Source organism: Vipera ursinii, assembly GCF_947247035.1.
Source record: "Vipera ursinii genome assembly, chromosome: 2".
NCBI lineage: Eukaryota > Metazoa > Chordata > Lepidosauria > Squamata > Viperidae > Vipera > Vipera ursinii.
In genome coordinates this window covers 121,041,951-121,059,172 of record NC_139513.1, presented here as the reverse complement: position 1 = coordinate 121,059,172, position 17,222 = coordinate 121,041,951, and the positions used below count along the sequence as shown (strand labels likewise).

At 41.1% G+C, this 17,222-nt stretch overlaps 1 protein-coding gene across 1 annotated transcript; it reads right to left on the bottom strand.

The window, feature by feature from the left end:
• Positions 1-4,191: 4,191 nt before the first annotated feature.
• USH1G (USH1 protein network component sans) lies at positions 4,192-17,222 on the bottom strand (the record flags this gene model as incomplete). The annotated part of the gene is made up of 3 exons (XM_083352388.1): positions 4,192-4,269; positions 6,381-7,622; positions 17,059-17,222. 3 exons carry the CDS (start codon positions 17,220-17,222, stop codon positions 4,266-4,268), a joined length of 1,410 nt encoding a protein of 469 aa, XP_083208514.1. The 3' UTR covers positions 4,192-4,265.

Here is a 17,222-nt window from a genome sequence, read left to right as displayed (position 1 = left end):
GAAAATGAACAAGATTGGCATGTGAAAGGTATGAAGAACAAACCACGACAAGCTTGATACCATCTAGAAGGAAATGAGAAGGACAAAAATAGGCCAAAATAGAGGAACTGGACTGGAGATGGCTACTTTCAGTCTGATGAATTGACAGTACCGATAGGACAACCTCAGAAAGAATGGACTAGCACTGATTACAGACAAGAAAGCCAGCAAATCAGGTGAAAGAAGCCAGCTGCCATTATGACAGAATAATAGCTGTTCATATCCAAGTTCAACCTCTGGATGTCACATTTTTCCTAATATATGCACCAACCACAGATCCATCTGAAGGAGGAATGAAAATCTGTTGGATCACTAAGAAGGGTTACAACAGCCACCCAAAGCAAATGTAACAGCTATCATGGAAAGTCTCAACAGCAGAATTGGAGACAAAAGAAGAAGCAGAAATAGTTGATAGATCTGATTTAGAAGAAAGCTTGTTGCAGTTCTATAATAATAATAAGAAGAAGAGGAAGAAGAAGAAGAGGAAGAAGAAGAAGAAGAAGAAGAAGAAGAAGAAGAAGAAGAAGAAGAAGAAGAAGAAGAAGAAGAAGAAGAAGAAGAAGAAGAAGAAGAAGAAGAAGAAGAAGAAGAAGAAGAATAGTAGTAGTAGTAGTAGTAGTAGTAGTTGGAAGGGACCTTGGAGGTCATCTAGTCCAACCCCCTGCTTAGGTAGGAAACCCTATACCATTTCAGGCAAATGTCTGTCCAGTATCTTCTGTCAAGAAAATCAACCTAAAAGACATTTGGAGATATGACATCTCCAAAAGGTTGTTGTAAACTAGCCAAAATCTGTTTTAGATTCAGTTTCTGCAACATCAAAAAAGAACATTGCTCCAAGGAAATATAACATGGACAAAATTTCATCTGCACATGCAAACCTAGTAAACTCAACTTATTTAATTTCACTAGAAAACCTTTGGATGAACTCTGGGAAGAAATGAAAAGCATGCTCAGCAAAAGAGCCCAGGGTCAAGGCTTGTGCAAAAAAAATATGCATACAAATAAGCAAATGGCTATCAGAAGAACCATCCAAACTCTTCAACAGAAGAGGAAGGGTAAAGCCTTGGTGACAGAGATGAAACAAGCCAGCTAAATGCAGAATTTCAACATAAATTTTAAAAATGACAAAGTTCTAGAACAGGGGTCTTCAAACTTGGCCCTTTTATGACTTGTGGACTTCAACTCCCAGAATTCCTCAGCCAGCGTGCCTGGCTGAGGAATTCTGGGAGTTGAAGTCCACAGGTCATAAAAGGGCCAAGTTTGAAGACCCATGTTCTAGAATGAGCATTGCAAAGTAATGGAAGAAAAAAACCCATAAACTATTTACTGCATGCAGAGGACCAATAAAAGCAGAGATGAATGATCAGAAGCAAAGAGATGTCAGGAAGACACTGAGGAATTGTATACAACTAGTCATTAAAAAAAAAGCCTGTAACAAATAGTAATCTGAAGGAGAACTAGATATACCAGCAAAGGAGTTAGCACTGAAACAACTGCCCAAAGGGAAATCCTCTGGACCATCAGAACAATATCAACAGCAGCAATTTTGACATAGCAAAGCTATGTCAAAAAACACGGGACACCAATGAGTGGCTAAAAGACTGAGAATGATCAGGGTTCATCCCAATCTCAAAGAAGAATGGCCACTGCAAATGTGCCTCTATTACCCCGGTTTGTATGCCGACAAAATTTGGTTGAACATCCTATAACAATCTAGGATCCAACCTTGGAAAAAGAAGTTGCTTGATGTACAATACAGTCTGGTTTTAGAAGAAGAAGAGAAAGTGCCTTGCAAATGTACACTGGATCACGGAATAATCATATTCAAATTATACCATAGCAAAGTTTTAACTGCACTGAACATGACAAATTATGGAAGTACCCAAGGGAAATGCACATTCCAGGACACTTAAATTCACCCTCTGTCAAATATCTTATGGAGATGCAGACTAGTTCAAGATTGGAAAAGGTGTATAGCAGGACTGCATTTAAGCACTTTTCTATTCAGTGACAATTTAGATTAATTGGAAATTGAAATAAAAATCGGCAGCAGAATCATTAACAGTTTAAGATGGCACCACTCTGTTGGCAGAAAACAAAAAGATATAAAAGTCCTTATCTTAAAAGTCAAGGTAGAAACTGGGGGAAAAAATGGATCGCATCTAAACGATGGTGTTATTATTAAGATAAAAACTGACAATGAAGAAACTGAATCAGTTCGACACACACATACACAGTGCTTTTTTTGTAAAAGAAAAAGGTGCCGGAACTCACACATGTCATACAACCCACCTTGCCTACCCTACAAGGTTCCATCCAAAAAAGGTGCCGGAACTCCATTCTGAGCGTTCTATGAGAAAAAAAGCCCTGCACATACATACACCATTTGGTACATTTGGTGAAGTGTCCATAGGCAAGTAAAATTATACACACTGAGTGTGATGAGTATTATTAACCATTATGTATTTCCTACACATATGCTCATAGCTAAACTATAATAGTTTGCAAAGACACCCACAGGTGAATGGTCACTTATTGTTTCTGCGTAATGATTGAGGTTAAATGGATTAGTTAAAGAGGGATTATATCTGGGCAATATGCCACGCTCCTGTCCCCTGAAGGAGGGTGGCATATATCCTCATGTTGTATATCTGTACTGTAGCACATTCTCAAAACTATTATTCATAAACAGAAGAAACTTCTGCCTGCTTGGGTGTGTAGGTGGTTGAAAGAAATGACTTTGGCAAACAGGCAGGGCTCCTATCTGTTTGCTATTAATGTGGCACACATACATCATCATGTCTTCCAGAGATTGCATACGAGTTAAGGGTGAGGGCTTAGATCTTACATCAGGCATGCCCAGCTCATGATCCACAGACAAATTGCGACCCAGAATAAAAAAATAATTAAAAAGGAAGTTTGTCATTTGTATACATTAACTGTATCATATATTTTATATGGGGACCAAGACCATTCCTCTTCACTCAGTGCATCCCAGGCAAGCCAAAGATTAGACAACCATGTCTTACATATAACAGAACACACAACTTGTACAAGATATATTGAAGGTCCCATTCAAAATAGGAGCCAGCACAGCAGATAGTCCTGGTGCATTGAACTTTAGCATTAACAAGGCCTAATCACCCACAAGATGAATGCATTTCACCTTAAGAAATTTCCAAGGGAGAAATTCTCCCTTAGGAGAAATGTATTAAAAACCAGTTTGTGATTTTAGGTAGGTAGTTTATAAGTTTAGATAATTATTTTACAATTTTAGATAGTTAACATGAAGGAATATCATCTCTGTCAGTAATCTATACTGATATCAAGGATTCTAATTTGTGAGTAGTAATAATCAAGAATTACTTTGAGCAATCTTTGTACTTGGCAAATTGATGTAACTTTTTATTTTAGCCACAAGAGGTAGTGAGTCACAAGGCAGCCAACGCCAACCAGTTCTACCTTGCAAGTTGAGTATCGAGAAAAATGATGAGTACCAGGACAAAATTTTCACATCGAAATGCATTGAGTACCAAATTTGACAAATGTTGAAGCAGTCAAATAGCTACCATTTGAGCTACCACTGTATATGTGAAGATAAGGTTCATGCAAATAAATCTTAATTCTTGAGGCAAAAACCTCAAGAATCATGGTTTTGTTGTAAATTGCAGTCACATGATCACAGGAAGCTGCAAACAGCTGTAAAAGCAGGCTGGTTACTGAGCAACTTAAATACGGTCACCTGATGGGGGGCAGAACTTTGGAACACGTTGGGGAAATCTGTCATAAGTCGAGGAGTAGCTGTGTGCCTTAATTGTTGTCTTTCCCATAAATTGTTTCTCCTTTCATGGCTTATTTTTTATAGACCTGCAACTCTTAACTCCACAAAAACACCCCAAATTTCTACCTTGCTATGTTTCTATTATTTTACTAAGCACTTAGAACATATGGAATAAGAAATCATCTTTATTAGTTCATCTTTATTTTGCACATTAGCTCTCCCGGTAGATTATATGTTTTAGTTTAATGCAATTGCGTTCCTTTCCCCCACCCTCCACTTAAAAAAAGCTCTTTAGCACCAGACAAGCTTCTGCAGACAGTAAAGCAGAAAAAGGAAGCTGAGAAAGAATTGAGGCATTTTGTTGTGGCATTCATGTTTGCTACTGATCGGATCTCTAGGAGATCATTTCTGGCAACGTAGAAGTGGTTTTCTCCTGCGTTCATGGCTATCTGTAATGGAGAAAACAGATTTTGTTAATGAACAGTGATATTACTGTGGCATTAATAAACAGAAACTAATCACAAATGAAACAGCATAAAATGGCAGGGAGAGGAAACCGTTGTAAAATCAACAATTAATTTCACAAACTGCATTTCAGAGCTGCCCTGGTAACTTGACAGCCCTGCTTTTTGTTATACCTAGCAATAAGGACAGTGATGGGATTCAGCCGGTTCGCACCAGTTCGGCAGAACCGGTAGCTAATTTTTTGTTGCCCAGGCCCAGAATGGACTTCCAGAAGCGGCATCCACACAGAGAACCGGTTGTTCACATATTTCAATCCCACCACTGAATAAGGATGCTATATTGTAGGAAAACAGTGATTTGAAAATACAACCTGAGAACGAAACAAACATTTTTTTAATGAAAGGCATTTGCTTTAAAGAGGAGAGAGAGACCGTGCCAATAGCAAGCTTAACTGATAGCTCCTGGATTGCCAGTATTCGGTATTGGATTTACTCAGTGGGGATTGGAAACATTCCTCTTGGCAATCCCTCTAGTTTTCCAATCTGCTTAGATCTCCGTACATAAGTTTAAAGCTTTTGACAGGCTTGGTGATGATAAAGGGGTAAATAAGTGATAGTAAATCACTTCATGTGAGGTGGGCAGCTGTATAAATTTAAGAGAGAGGGAGGGAGGGAGAATAAGTAGCATGGTCAGAGGGGAAAATGGGAAACATGGGATTTACTACCAAAAATAGGTAGTAAAAAATAATAGCTGGGGCATAAAATGTGCCCCACCATGATCAAGGTACTGGTAATGGTGTTTAAGGCACTACATGGCATGGGTCCGGAGTACCTTAGGGAGCACCTGCTGCCTGCATCAACTTCCCTCCGCCCTGTGCGCTCCCACAGAGAGGGCCTCCTCAGGGTGCCACCGATCAGAGAATGTCGATTGGTGGCCCCCAGGGGGAGGTCCTTCTCTGTGGGCGCCCCGGAGCTATGGAATCGGCTGCCGGTTGAGCTCCGGATGGCGCCCGACCTTCGCTCCTTCCGTCGCGATCTGAAGACATTCTTATTTGAACAAGCCGGCCTGGCCTGATGGGGGATGGGTTGGGTTTTATGGTCATTTTAATATTTGTATTTACTGTTTTTAGTCGGGCATATGTTTAATTTTCTTTTAACTTTTGTATTTATGTATTTTTATATATTTGCCCTGTTCACCGCCCTGAGTCCTTCGGGAAAAGGGCGGTATATAAATAAAATTATTATTATTATTATTATTATTATTATTATTATTATTATTATTATTATTATTATTATTATTATTATTATTATTATTATTATTATTATTATTATCTTATCAGCCCCAAGAGATGTGCTTACTGATGGCCACTTCTCTGCAGTGTAAGTGCTGCCTCTGAGGCCTGTATGAAACTGGGCATCATAGGACTGCATGCTACTCTCACTATTGCTACTTCACACTGGAACAGGTCTGTTAAAGTGCCACTTGCTACAGGCAGGTTCTTGTCTCCTCCTGTATCCCCTGGCATGCCTTGTCTTCCTGACAGGGCTATTGACCACTGGTCTCTTCTCAATTATGCCATTCAAGATCAGTCCCCACTATTGTGAATGCAAGAGTGTGGTGGGTCTCCTTGCCAAGACTGGTCATTCGTTAAGCACCTAAAAGGCTCCATAGAAGCCAGTGCACCCCTTCAACTCAAAAGGATTGCCCATTTCGAAAGATAGCCAATATGTTTCCAACAGGTTTAATGGGGAAAATAGGATAATACTAATTAGGGACGATAAGAATTCAGAACTAAGAAAGCTGCAGAATATTACATTACATTAATATAGCGAGCATCTCTAGTTCTTATTTATTCATCTCATAGCTACTGAAACATTTATACGGACCCCTTTTTTATCATTCAAAGTCTATCAGTTAGGTTGGCAAGTTCCCATCAGGTTTTAGGCAGAGTTTCTTCTAACAACACCCTGATCAACTAAAACATTCCCTGCTTAGGTGAGGAGTATGTAACAAGTACCCTGCTAAGTTATGCGCATCGTATGTTGAAGACCTGAGGGCACCCACAAGTATGAAGTGGAGCAGTTCTATTGCTTACAGATCCGTGTCTTCTATGACATCAGGGTTGTCCAAAGTCTGTTTCCTTCTTTGAACAGCATCCAGAATCTTTTTCCTGGGCCCCAGAGGAATGTTGATACTTTTCAGATCATTGTCTGAACACAACATCAGAGCTTCCAGATCTATCTTCTCCTTCTTAAGGATAGAAATAAACTCAAACATATTCAAAGAAGCCAGGAAGGTCTCCAGAGGGCTAGTGTCGGGTTCGATATCATCATCCAGACCCAGTTCCACTTCATCCCAGGGCAAGTCCTCCAAATTCCTCTCCTGCAGGCTGTTGGCACTGCCGATACTGTCGTTAAGACTTGGCGAGCGTTGAAGGCGGCTGTGAAGCTTAACACTCATCCTGTCTGTATTGCCTTCCCCCAAAATACTGGGATCACTTTGACCAATCCCAAATAGACCGCTACTGACATAGTTCCTCCGGAAAACCATGGTACCGAGTCCAGGCCGATTGAATAAAGAGTCATGGCCAGAATCAGTACTGACCTCAGAATGGGCGGAGTCCATGTGCAAACCTGGGTCGCTTATGGCACGGGAGACAGTATCTTCGTCAGACAGAAACATATCTCTAACATTTCGCCGGGTCCATTCCTTTGGGCTAATATAGGTGCCTTGTTTCACAAACATGACATCGTTGCCCAGCTGTAAGCCAGACAAGGACCTCACGCTTTTCCTCCCATCCTCATAAATTTTGAATGTCCCATCCACCTGTTTCTTTTTCTCCAGTTTTTTCTGGATTTTTGTCTTGCCCTTGGCTGTGCCCTGTATGGTGGCCTGAGAGTACGGCAAGGAATTCATCATGGACATGTGCGGCAGTCTCCTGCTCAGTGTGCTACTGGAGTAGCTGGAGAAACTCATCGTGTCCGAGCGGTCAGACATCTCTTTCTTGTATCGCTTCTCCATCCTTTCGTGGTGTTTCTTCTGCATCTTTAAACAGTCCTTAATGCGTTTCTCTGCATCTTTAAAGGCTTTGTCCTTCAACTTGCTCACCAGCTTAGGGTTGAGGCTGCTTTGCTTAGCAGCAATGGAGTCCAAGTAACGCACACACTCCATGTGACCCTTCATGGCGGCCATGTCCAACGGTGTGTGGTAGTCATTGTCCAGACACCAGATATTGGCCCCAAAAGACACCAGGAAGGAGAGGCAATTCAGGTGGCCATTGGCTGCTGCCAGATGAAGAGGTGTGTTCCCCCAGATATCACATTTGTCTGGATCGCCCCTAAAATGGTGTGAGAAACAGAGAGTAAGTTCTCAAAGTGGTCTGCAGTCTCATTTTGTAGATATTCTTTTAGACTTACAGAAAATACAGAAATCAACTTTCCATAAGTTGGTTACTTTCCCGTTGTATGAACTTCAATTCCCATTCTCAACAATGGTTATGGTGGTTGGAGAATTCTGGGAGTTAAAGTCCATAGCTGTGGAGAGCACCCAGTTTGGAGAATGCTGGCCTTTCCCTGCTTTGTGCCTTCTGAGTGCATTAGGAGATCAAGTCTCAGAACATTTAACCAGCTGCCATCCTGGCTGAGAATTCTGAGTTTTTGTCCCATCTAAAGGGCATGTTGAGGAAGGCTAACAAACATGGCTTTTATAAGCTGGGAAGTATATACCGTATGTGTGAAAAGAGAAATACCTTATGCATTTCACATTTAAATAGACAATTGAGCACATGTAGCATACATATCAAGCCTCGTGCACTGCAAAAATAATACTTGGCAACTTTTACATTTAGTTCATTTGTTTTACTGTATATTCTGCTCATTCAGAAGCTTACGCAACATACTTGGCCCACTTCCAATTCCCTATCTTATGCTTTCTCACTAAGATGAGAGAGATTAGCTCCGGGGATTCCTTCAACCTTAAATTAAACATCTTTTCTACACAGCCTGCCTGAAGAGATTGCTCTGCGGGTAAAATAGGAAAGAAAAAAAAACTTAGATGCTTTTGTAGAAAAAAACATGGCAATAGTAGAGTCAGAGTAGGGCTTTTGCAATACTTCTTAGCCTCTTTGAAATTTATAGGACAAGACAGGAGGCATATTCCTCTTTCTTAGTGTGGATATTTGGGCAGCTTCCCAACGTTAACCAGTGCTAAAGGGACTGTGACATGGATTTAGACACAAATCTTGACATCTCAAAACACATCCGTGACATTTCTCACTCATTTCGATAATGTGGGGAATGCAAAGACTCACAAGAAGGGAAGTTGCCAGACAAGAGATTGTGGGAGCAGAGTTTCTTTTGGTTGGTGGTTTCCCTGCTGAACAGACCCAGTTAGGACCTGCCAACAAGTTCATTTGAGCTACTTGCTTAGCCCACCCTCTCTCCCTTGCCTTGATACTGACCTATCAGTAGTGGGAAATTGAGGGAAAATATCAATATTTGATGAATTGCAGACAAGGAATAAATTATTGATGGTATGTGGTTAAAGAGACAGTGAAACTGAAAATGCCAGAGCTAAGCTTTGGGTACAAGGCACACAAGGCTTTAATGTTCTGAATAAATGCCTGTGTATTAGAGTGAGCATACATGTCTCTGTGCAAGAAAAAAAAAGGACAAGATCATAGTCATTTTTCTCCTCTTCCCTTTTCCTGTTGCATTGTAACCCCTAGTATATTTCCTAGAAATATAAATACATTGTACCACATTTATCCCAAATAATGCTGGGCAGAAAAATCTTGTCCATGTTTTTTTTTTTCCCCAATACTTCGCTGCTTAGTTTGAGAATATTTTGATAAAATCTTCCTATGTCAGGTACTAGGTTGCTAAGGTGTGCGTGCAAGATAGACTTGCTGTAGATTATTATCTTCCATTAATCTGCAACTTCCGTGATTTTCCAGCCATCAATTAACTCTCTAGGGAAAGTCATGATGGAATTCCTCCAATGGTTTTTTTTTTTCCCCAGAAGCAAAGGTGGTTAAAGGAAGTTGCAAACTTCTGGAGGAAAAGTAACTACACCAGCCCCCACATCATAACAATAAGCACCACAAAGCATGAAAGCATTGTAAGAATGAGATTGAAAAAAATAGAAGCTCCTTTTGAGGAAAAGACAACTTTTATTGATTTTGGTGGCATTGATCTTTATAGTGCTGTTCTTCACTGTAGAAGGGGGAAAAAGCATCAAAAAGTATGGTTCCTCTGCAGCCTGCAGCATACCATATTAAGTATATTATGTCGTGATGGTCCTTTGAACTTGGGATTCACTATTATTAAGCAGGAAAATTATAAGCCATATGGCCATTTAATTCATGCATCACTATTAACTCACTAAGTGAGATCATCTGTGCAGAGGGACAAAATGAGTTTACCATAGTCAGTGAGGCACAGGGCAGTTGTTTAGTTGACGATAAGCACTGACCTCTGGACCTGTGTGTTCAAATATCCTATGAGGAACTTTAGAGCAGAAGTCCCCAACCTTTTGGGCACCAGGGACCGGTTCCGTGGAGAAAAGTTTTTCCACAGACAGGAGAGTGCGTGCCTGCATCCCACAGATGGGGCTTTGCTTGTTTGTGTGGGCCGGTTGTGTGGGCCCACTACTGGTCCAGGGACCGGGGGCTGGGGACCCCTGCTTTAGAGTCATATGATAGGCAATAAATGCAAATAAAGTAAAAAAAGAAACATATTTGTGCCACGTGCCTCGAGCGATAGTGTTTGGGTGCTGATTTTGTTTACCTCTTAATTCTAATTAATTCTTAAACTTGCCACCCTCAAAATGCTAAGAATAGGCTGGGAATAACCAGAGCCAATTAGTGTACCCACATGCCAAAGAGGAGGAAATGGAGAAACTAACATTCAGTCAGTGCCCCATACCTTGAACTATGACAGCTCCTGAAGTTGGGAAAAACCTGTCAAATTGCTAACCAACTGCCACATCTACTGACTTCTGTATATGCTGCATGCATTTACCAACATACTGTTTGTTTGTTTTTGTTTTTTGTTTTTTAAAAAAGTCTGATGCTAGAACTAAGGAACAGCTGCCTGCCATAAAGACATCATTTTTCCTAAGTCAGAAATTCCCACTAAATCTGAGGTGATGGCATGGCCCCATTCTTCTGCAGTTAGATGCTTTTCCCAGCAGCTAAAAACATGGTAATTGTAATTACTATACAGTATCTATGTTTATGGAATAGGTGAAGAGAGGGTCATTTAAATCCAGAGGGGGAGAATAAAGGTTAGGGTACCGATATATAAATATATTGTACCCTATAAATAGCTATGTGCTCCTGGCCTAAGTCAACCAAGAAATTCAAGCTGAGAATTTTTATACAGTAGATTGACAAACTGAGCAGAAAGTAACTAGATGAGTTCAGGTAGTAGGACTAATCTAGGCTTCACAGTAACCCTCTCTCTGAACCTGCTCTGAAATCTTATAGAGCAGACATGTCAAACACAAGGCCCGGGGGGCCGGATCTGGCCCGCAAAGTGGTTTCATGCGGCCTGCAAAGCCATCCTGGAAACAGTGAGGGAACGGCCCCCACTGCCTTGGCCCTGGCCCAGAGACCCTCCTTCTGCCACAGACCCCCAGATCTGTCCCACTCCTGCCCAGGCTCCCATAGGCACCCTTGATGTGAATGATGTGGAGCTGGCCACGCCCACCCAGTAGACCATACGCACTTTAGCCACGCCTACCCAGTAGGCCACGCCCACCCAGGCCACACCCACCCGGCCCCCTGAGGGCAACCGCAATGCTGATGCGGCCCTCAATGAAATTGGGTTTGACACCCCTGGTATAGAGGGCTCTGGAGGCAGGATGAGAGAATAGGAAAACAGCCCCACCCAACCCCTTTGGACTCCAGCTGCTAAAAGAGAATAACACAGAAATACAGTGGTGGGCTGCCGGTGCCTCTGCTGCAGAAACGCTGCATTTGGAGAGCCCCTTTCTTGCTCTGCATTGTATTACTTATTATTTAACTCTATTAAGTTGTGCAGTCAAAAATCACACACTAAAAAAAAGATTACACCGACAATGCCATTCGATATTACAAGTGTAGCATACATGTGGGCACCTTCTCCTATTTTATGGGACTATAAACTCTCTTCTCCCCCATATTCCTTGCTACTGACCAGAGTGATCAGGACCAGAATAACAGAGTTGGAAGGGACTTTGAAGGTCTTCTAGTCCAACCCCCTGCTCAAGCAGCAGGCCCTATACCAGGGGTAGGCAACCTTGGCTCTTTTATGACTCGTGGACTTCAACTCCCAGAATTCCTGAGCCAGCCGGCTCAGGAATTCTGGGAGTTGAAGTCCAAGAGTCATAAAAGAGCCAAGGTTGCCTACTCCTGCCCTATACCATTTCAGATCAGGGTTACTTGGAGTTATAGTGCACTGATCTCCCCACCTTGTGCTTGGTAATCCACTCAGGGTTATCCAGACAACTGTAGCATTTATGCCAGAAAACCCAAAAGGCAACATATGTAAATAGTTAAAGGTATTTGCTACTCTTTAATAAAATCTCAACATCTAACTCCCTCACTTATCTGAAAAAAAGGTTTTCTCTGCTCCTTTGAAATGCTACCAGACTATTCCTTCAGACAAAGTGACAATTCCCATCCACCCCTTTCAATATGTATATCTTTGGGGAAAATCATTCTTCAGTGAGCTCAGCAGAAAGCTAATTAATGTTTGTTACTGAATCAGAAGCTGTGACTTGGAGTGATGAAGGAGATGGCTTATTGGTTTCTTCCCACCCAAAGAATTTTCAAATGCAAGGCAACACACCATAAATGGGACAGGTTTCAGTGTTACAGGGCAGATCACAATATCATTCATTCTGACCTAGGACAAGGTTGGTATCATCCACTTACATAACCTCCATCACTGTCTGGTATAATGATATGCAGTATTTAATTTATTTATTTGTTTAATTGGATTTGTATACCGCCCTTTCCCGAAGGACTTTAAGCATCACCCCATGTGCGTGGGCAAGGGGAATACGGAAAACAGAGAGCAAATTAGTCCCACAGGGTTAAGGGAGTGGTAGAGGAAGCAACCTTGAGATCACCTTCCCATTTATTTCAGATCCTCATTTTTAGAGAACTCTAATGGACTCAACTAGTACATCAGGTTAAGGAAAACATAATTATGTGCAATTATTACATTGCAAAACAAAGCAAAGCAGAAATCAGCAAGTATTGGGAAACAATGGGAAAATCCTGTTGTAAGAAAGTCCTGTATTACATTGGCTTACTGTACATTCCAGTCAATGAGAACATCTGTTTAATACAATCATAAAAGTATTATAGCAAGTAAGTGTATGCTACTTTGATAAGTTCATTTCTTACCACAGATAGCATGATACAATCCAATAGGAGGAGGACAAAAGTGATACTGGTGTATAGATAATATGGCAGCCATCTTGTTTCCCAGGCAGCAGCGAAAGATAGTCATGTCATCCTGAGAAAAGATGCAGCTGCTGTAAAGAGTTGCGAAGCAGTGCTATCTTCTTATCCTCACCAACCCCAAAGCATTTTCTCCAAATTATTTCTTAATTGCCACACAGTCCTAAAAAAAATAATAATTCTTCTGTGATTTTTGTGTGTCATTGTTGCCCCTTTTCCTTCTTACACAGATAAACCTGTACTCCAAATCTATTAACACCCACTCCTATCAGTATCAGGGTGTATCCTATATCTGGATTGTCTATGCCATATTATCTATACATCAGTATCACTTTTGTCCTGTCATTCGTTTCTTCCCATCAGTATTTAATTTTCCTTTGCCAGCAATATAAACGCACCACAGGTTTCATCAGAGGTTTTTGCAACCTCCTACAAAGAGATTCAAATCCAATACATATTCTTTCCAAATTGTGTCCCATGCCAGATTTGACAGATTATATCTGAAGTATTGAATATCCCACACGAGTGAAGAGAACTCCTACTTTCATTCAGGAATAACGCAAGAGGAGCTGAAGAGCCCTCTGTCTGAGAGAGAATGAGTTTGCCAACAGAGCGGGCTGTCTTTTGTTTGTCTCATCTCCTGAAGCCCTTCCTGGCTGACCTCCACTAATCATCAGCTTTGGTATCTCCCATCACAGACACCCCACTGAAGAGGCTGTGAAAGATCTTGCCCAGCAAATGCTGACTCACCTCCCTTTTTCCAGACATCTCATTAATTCTACTCTTGTCCCTCGTTAGAACACCAGAGATGCTTTTTGTGAAACTAATGAACTAGGCAGAATCCTACCTCCCTCTAGTGCCTATGCTGGATGAAAAACAACTGTAGATAGAATATCAGAATAATAGGGTTGGAAGGGATCTTGGAGGTCTTCTAGTCCAACCCCCACTCAAGCAGGAGATCCTATACCATTCCTGACAAAATGGTTGTCCAATCTCTTCTTAAAAGCCTCCAGTAGTGAAGCACCCACAACTTCTGAAGGCAAGCCGTTCCACTGATAAATTATTCTGTTGGGAAATTTCTCCTTATTTCTAGATTGCTTCTCTCCTTGATTGGTTTCCATTCATTGGACTAAGATTTTACATACACAACCCACCCATCTGTTATGTAATGTATGGCAGGAATATTGCATCGTATTTCTTACCTGTAGGGCAAGGGCTATGAACATACAGTTCAGTCACCATGCTTAAAGCATAGAACAAGAGAGATACCAGCTGAGGCCCTGATGCACAATTCACCCATTCTTGAACCAGTAAAGAAGTCTCCCAACATAACATTTGTTGCCCTTGATGCCAATCCTTATCCTGTTTATCACTTTGCTTCAACTCACTGGTGAAGGGTGGCAAAACCTGGCATATTTTGCACATCTTGTGGCTGCCCTCGGATGGTGTCAGAGTACCAGCAAACACATTATTTCAATAATGCTAGAGCTAAGGATGACTTAAATCCATCTTGCTTATAGGGTGGGGACGAAATAGAATCAAAATCATGGGAGCAATGGCAGAAAAATGATGTTGCCAGACTATGTTTGTTAGGTTTGTTAGCTACAAGTGCAGAGATGGCCTTGGAGAAGATTGATAGATCCATGTGATTTTTCACTAACTCTGTGCCCACAGTACAACAGCTGCTTGATTTTGACACAGAAAAATCCTCAGAAATTTTGCAAAGGGCAAAAGCAATAATTGAGCCCACAGCTCTCTGAATCTTACTTTCAAATTTCATCTTTGCCCACAAAGAAAATGAAACTGTTGTTAATTAAAAAGGTAAACCTTGACTGATGTTGAACTTCAATGCTTTGGCTTTTCTTAAGATAGTAAATCTTTCTCCCTCTCTCTTTCAAATTCTTTGCTTATTTCAATTAAGTTCCTTTAAATATTTCTTCTCCCCCAATAAAACACAGCCAATGAAGGAAGCTTCTTTTAAAATATCAGGACTATCTATCATTTCCTAATCAGATTCTTCGCCAAAAGGGCAGGAGCATTTTTAGTACTATATTCTTCAACAGACAGCAAGCCTTTTTTTCCAGGTCATTAAACACTAGCCAGGCAGTGAGGAAGATTCTTTGCTGGGAATATTTACTCCAGCTTGTAGGTACTAAGAGCATCTTTCTGCAGAAACCAACTTCTATGCCTTTTACCTCAGAGCAGAATTATATGGGTTTCTGAATTTCCACCTCATCCTACAGCTTTTGGCTATGTTTTTAAAGCAAGAGATATGAATTCCAATAAGAAAGAAAAAAATACTAGTTTACCCAGTTGTGGCACTTAAAGAGAATTCTGTTATTTGATTCAGTTCCAATACATGCATATTTAAAAACCCGGGGTTCTGAATCCAGCAAAATTCAGTAATACAAGAAATGAAAAACAAGGGACATAGGCCTGCACATCAGAGATAGTTTTCATACTTGGCAGTCAGGAGAAACATCAATTTCTTATAAGAATCTGAGATATAATATCAGTAATGAAAATAATTTTTAAAAAAATCTCATTGTGAGAACCCTTATTGTTTCCATTTATTAATATGTATCTTAATACATATTAAGATACGAATTTGAAAGGCCTTGTGAAGATCTTATTTTGTCCCCTAAATCTTGGGGGCCAGTGATGCCATTGCAATATATTTTAGACATGAAAGTAGCTCAAAAGGATGCCACTACTCACTAGTTCACCTTACGCAATCCCTGATTTATTACTTAGTTCATCTATAAAATGGGAAGAAGACCAGTTATATCAGACAGAAGTATTATAAATGACTCTTCGGTTATGATGACAATAGGGACTGAGATTTCTAAGCAATACAGTCATAAAATGCAACATCATGTGACCACATCACTTAGCAACAGCAGTTCTGGCAGTCCTAGTTGCTGTTGTAACCCCATAGGTCATTACATGAGAAGAGGTGGGAGTCCCAGATGAGCAGAGAGGTGCTGCAGAGTATAGGATTCCTGGAATATTCTACTCCAGAGGTTTTCAAACTTGGCCCTTTTATGACTTGTGGACTTCAACTCCCAGAATTCCTCAACCAGTGTCCCTGGCTGAGGAATTCTAGGAGTTGAAGTCCACAAGTCATAAAAGGGCTAAGTTTGAAGACCTCTGTTCTACTCTGTAGTGGGACTTCTTGGGGAAAATGTAGAAGGAACAACTTAGAGGAGCTACATCCTCACTCACTTTGCTTGTGGGAAGCCAGCAAGGAAGGCTGCAAATGGTGATCGTGTGACTGGCTTGCTCTGAAGTTGTAATTGCAAGACAGGCACCAAACACTCAGATCATAATCATGTGACCATGAGGATGCTGCAAAGCCCATAACTTCACAGATCGGTCATTAATCCCCCTTATTCAGTTGCTGAACAAGTGGCCATAACTTGAGGATTACTTCTACCATAACCCAGCTCTTTTACCTCTCATAAAACTCAGCTTTTGGGCCCTACAGCTCAAGAAGAACATCCTCAGAATTCTGTTACCTTCATCAGAATTTTTCTCTACTCTTTCTATAATTAATATCATCACTGATTATATCATAGAAAATAACTGCCTATATCGAAACTGCCTTTGATCACAACTCTAACAATCCTAATCAGCCTACTTCCTTCAATGGATGTTGGAAAGGAGAGGCTTAAGACGCTAAATGGAGTCCTGCATTGGGCAGGGGATTGGAATAGAAGCTGTTCAAAATACCTTCCAACCTTGACTTTCAACGATTGTATGAAATATTTCTTCAGACTGTAATGCAAATGAAGGCTCAGAACAAAACAGTTTCTTCTCCTCAGTGAAGATATGCATCTCTTCAGCCAATCCATGAACAGCAAAAAAGTGTACCAATGAGGTCACCCCATCCAAATTTTCAGTAAAACCCAAGGGGTGGGTACATTGCAAGAATTTTGGGTGTGATGGAGGCCATTCTATACCAATGTAAGCAAAACATTCAGCTGTTAAAAGTTTGGATGGAGTGAGAAAAAGAAATATTGAAGGAACTGATCCAAGTCAGAGCTTTTCTGCTTTCCAAGTGTCTTGAGACACGTACTGTCAATATGTCTAGAACTTCATAGATGGGCACATCCTGAAACCCTGACTTTCCCCAAAACAACAATGAAGTCAGGGCATCTCACCTGCCACCAGGTACAAATGAAAGCTGCTGTCATCTCAGTGGCCTGCAAGGTTCAGCGGAGTTGATACCCAGAAAGAAGGGACAAACTTCCCCACCACCACCAACAGCAGCAAGGCCTGGATGAAAACCAAAACAGAACAGTGCAAACACCAGACTTACCCTCTGCTAACTATCAGCCTTAAGGCATCCACGTTGCCATGGTAGGCGGCCCACAGGGTCGGGGTCATGCCATCTTCATCAGGGGAATTTAAGTCCTTCTTGGTGGCTTCCTTCAGCAGGTCCAGATAGCCATCTCTGGCTGCACGGTGGTATTGGTCATTCAT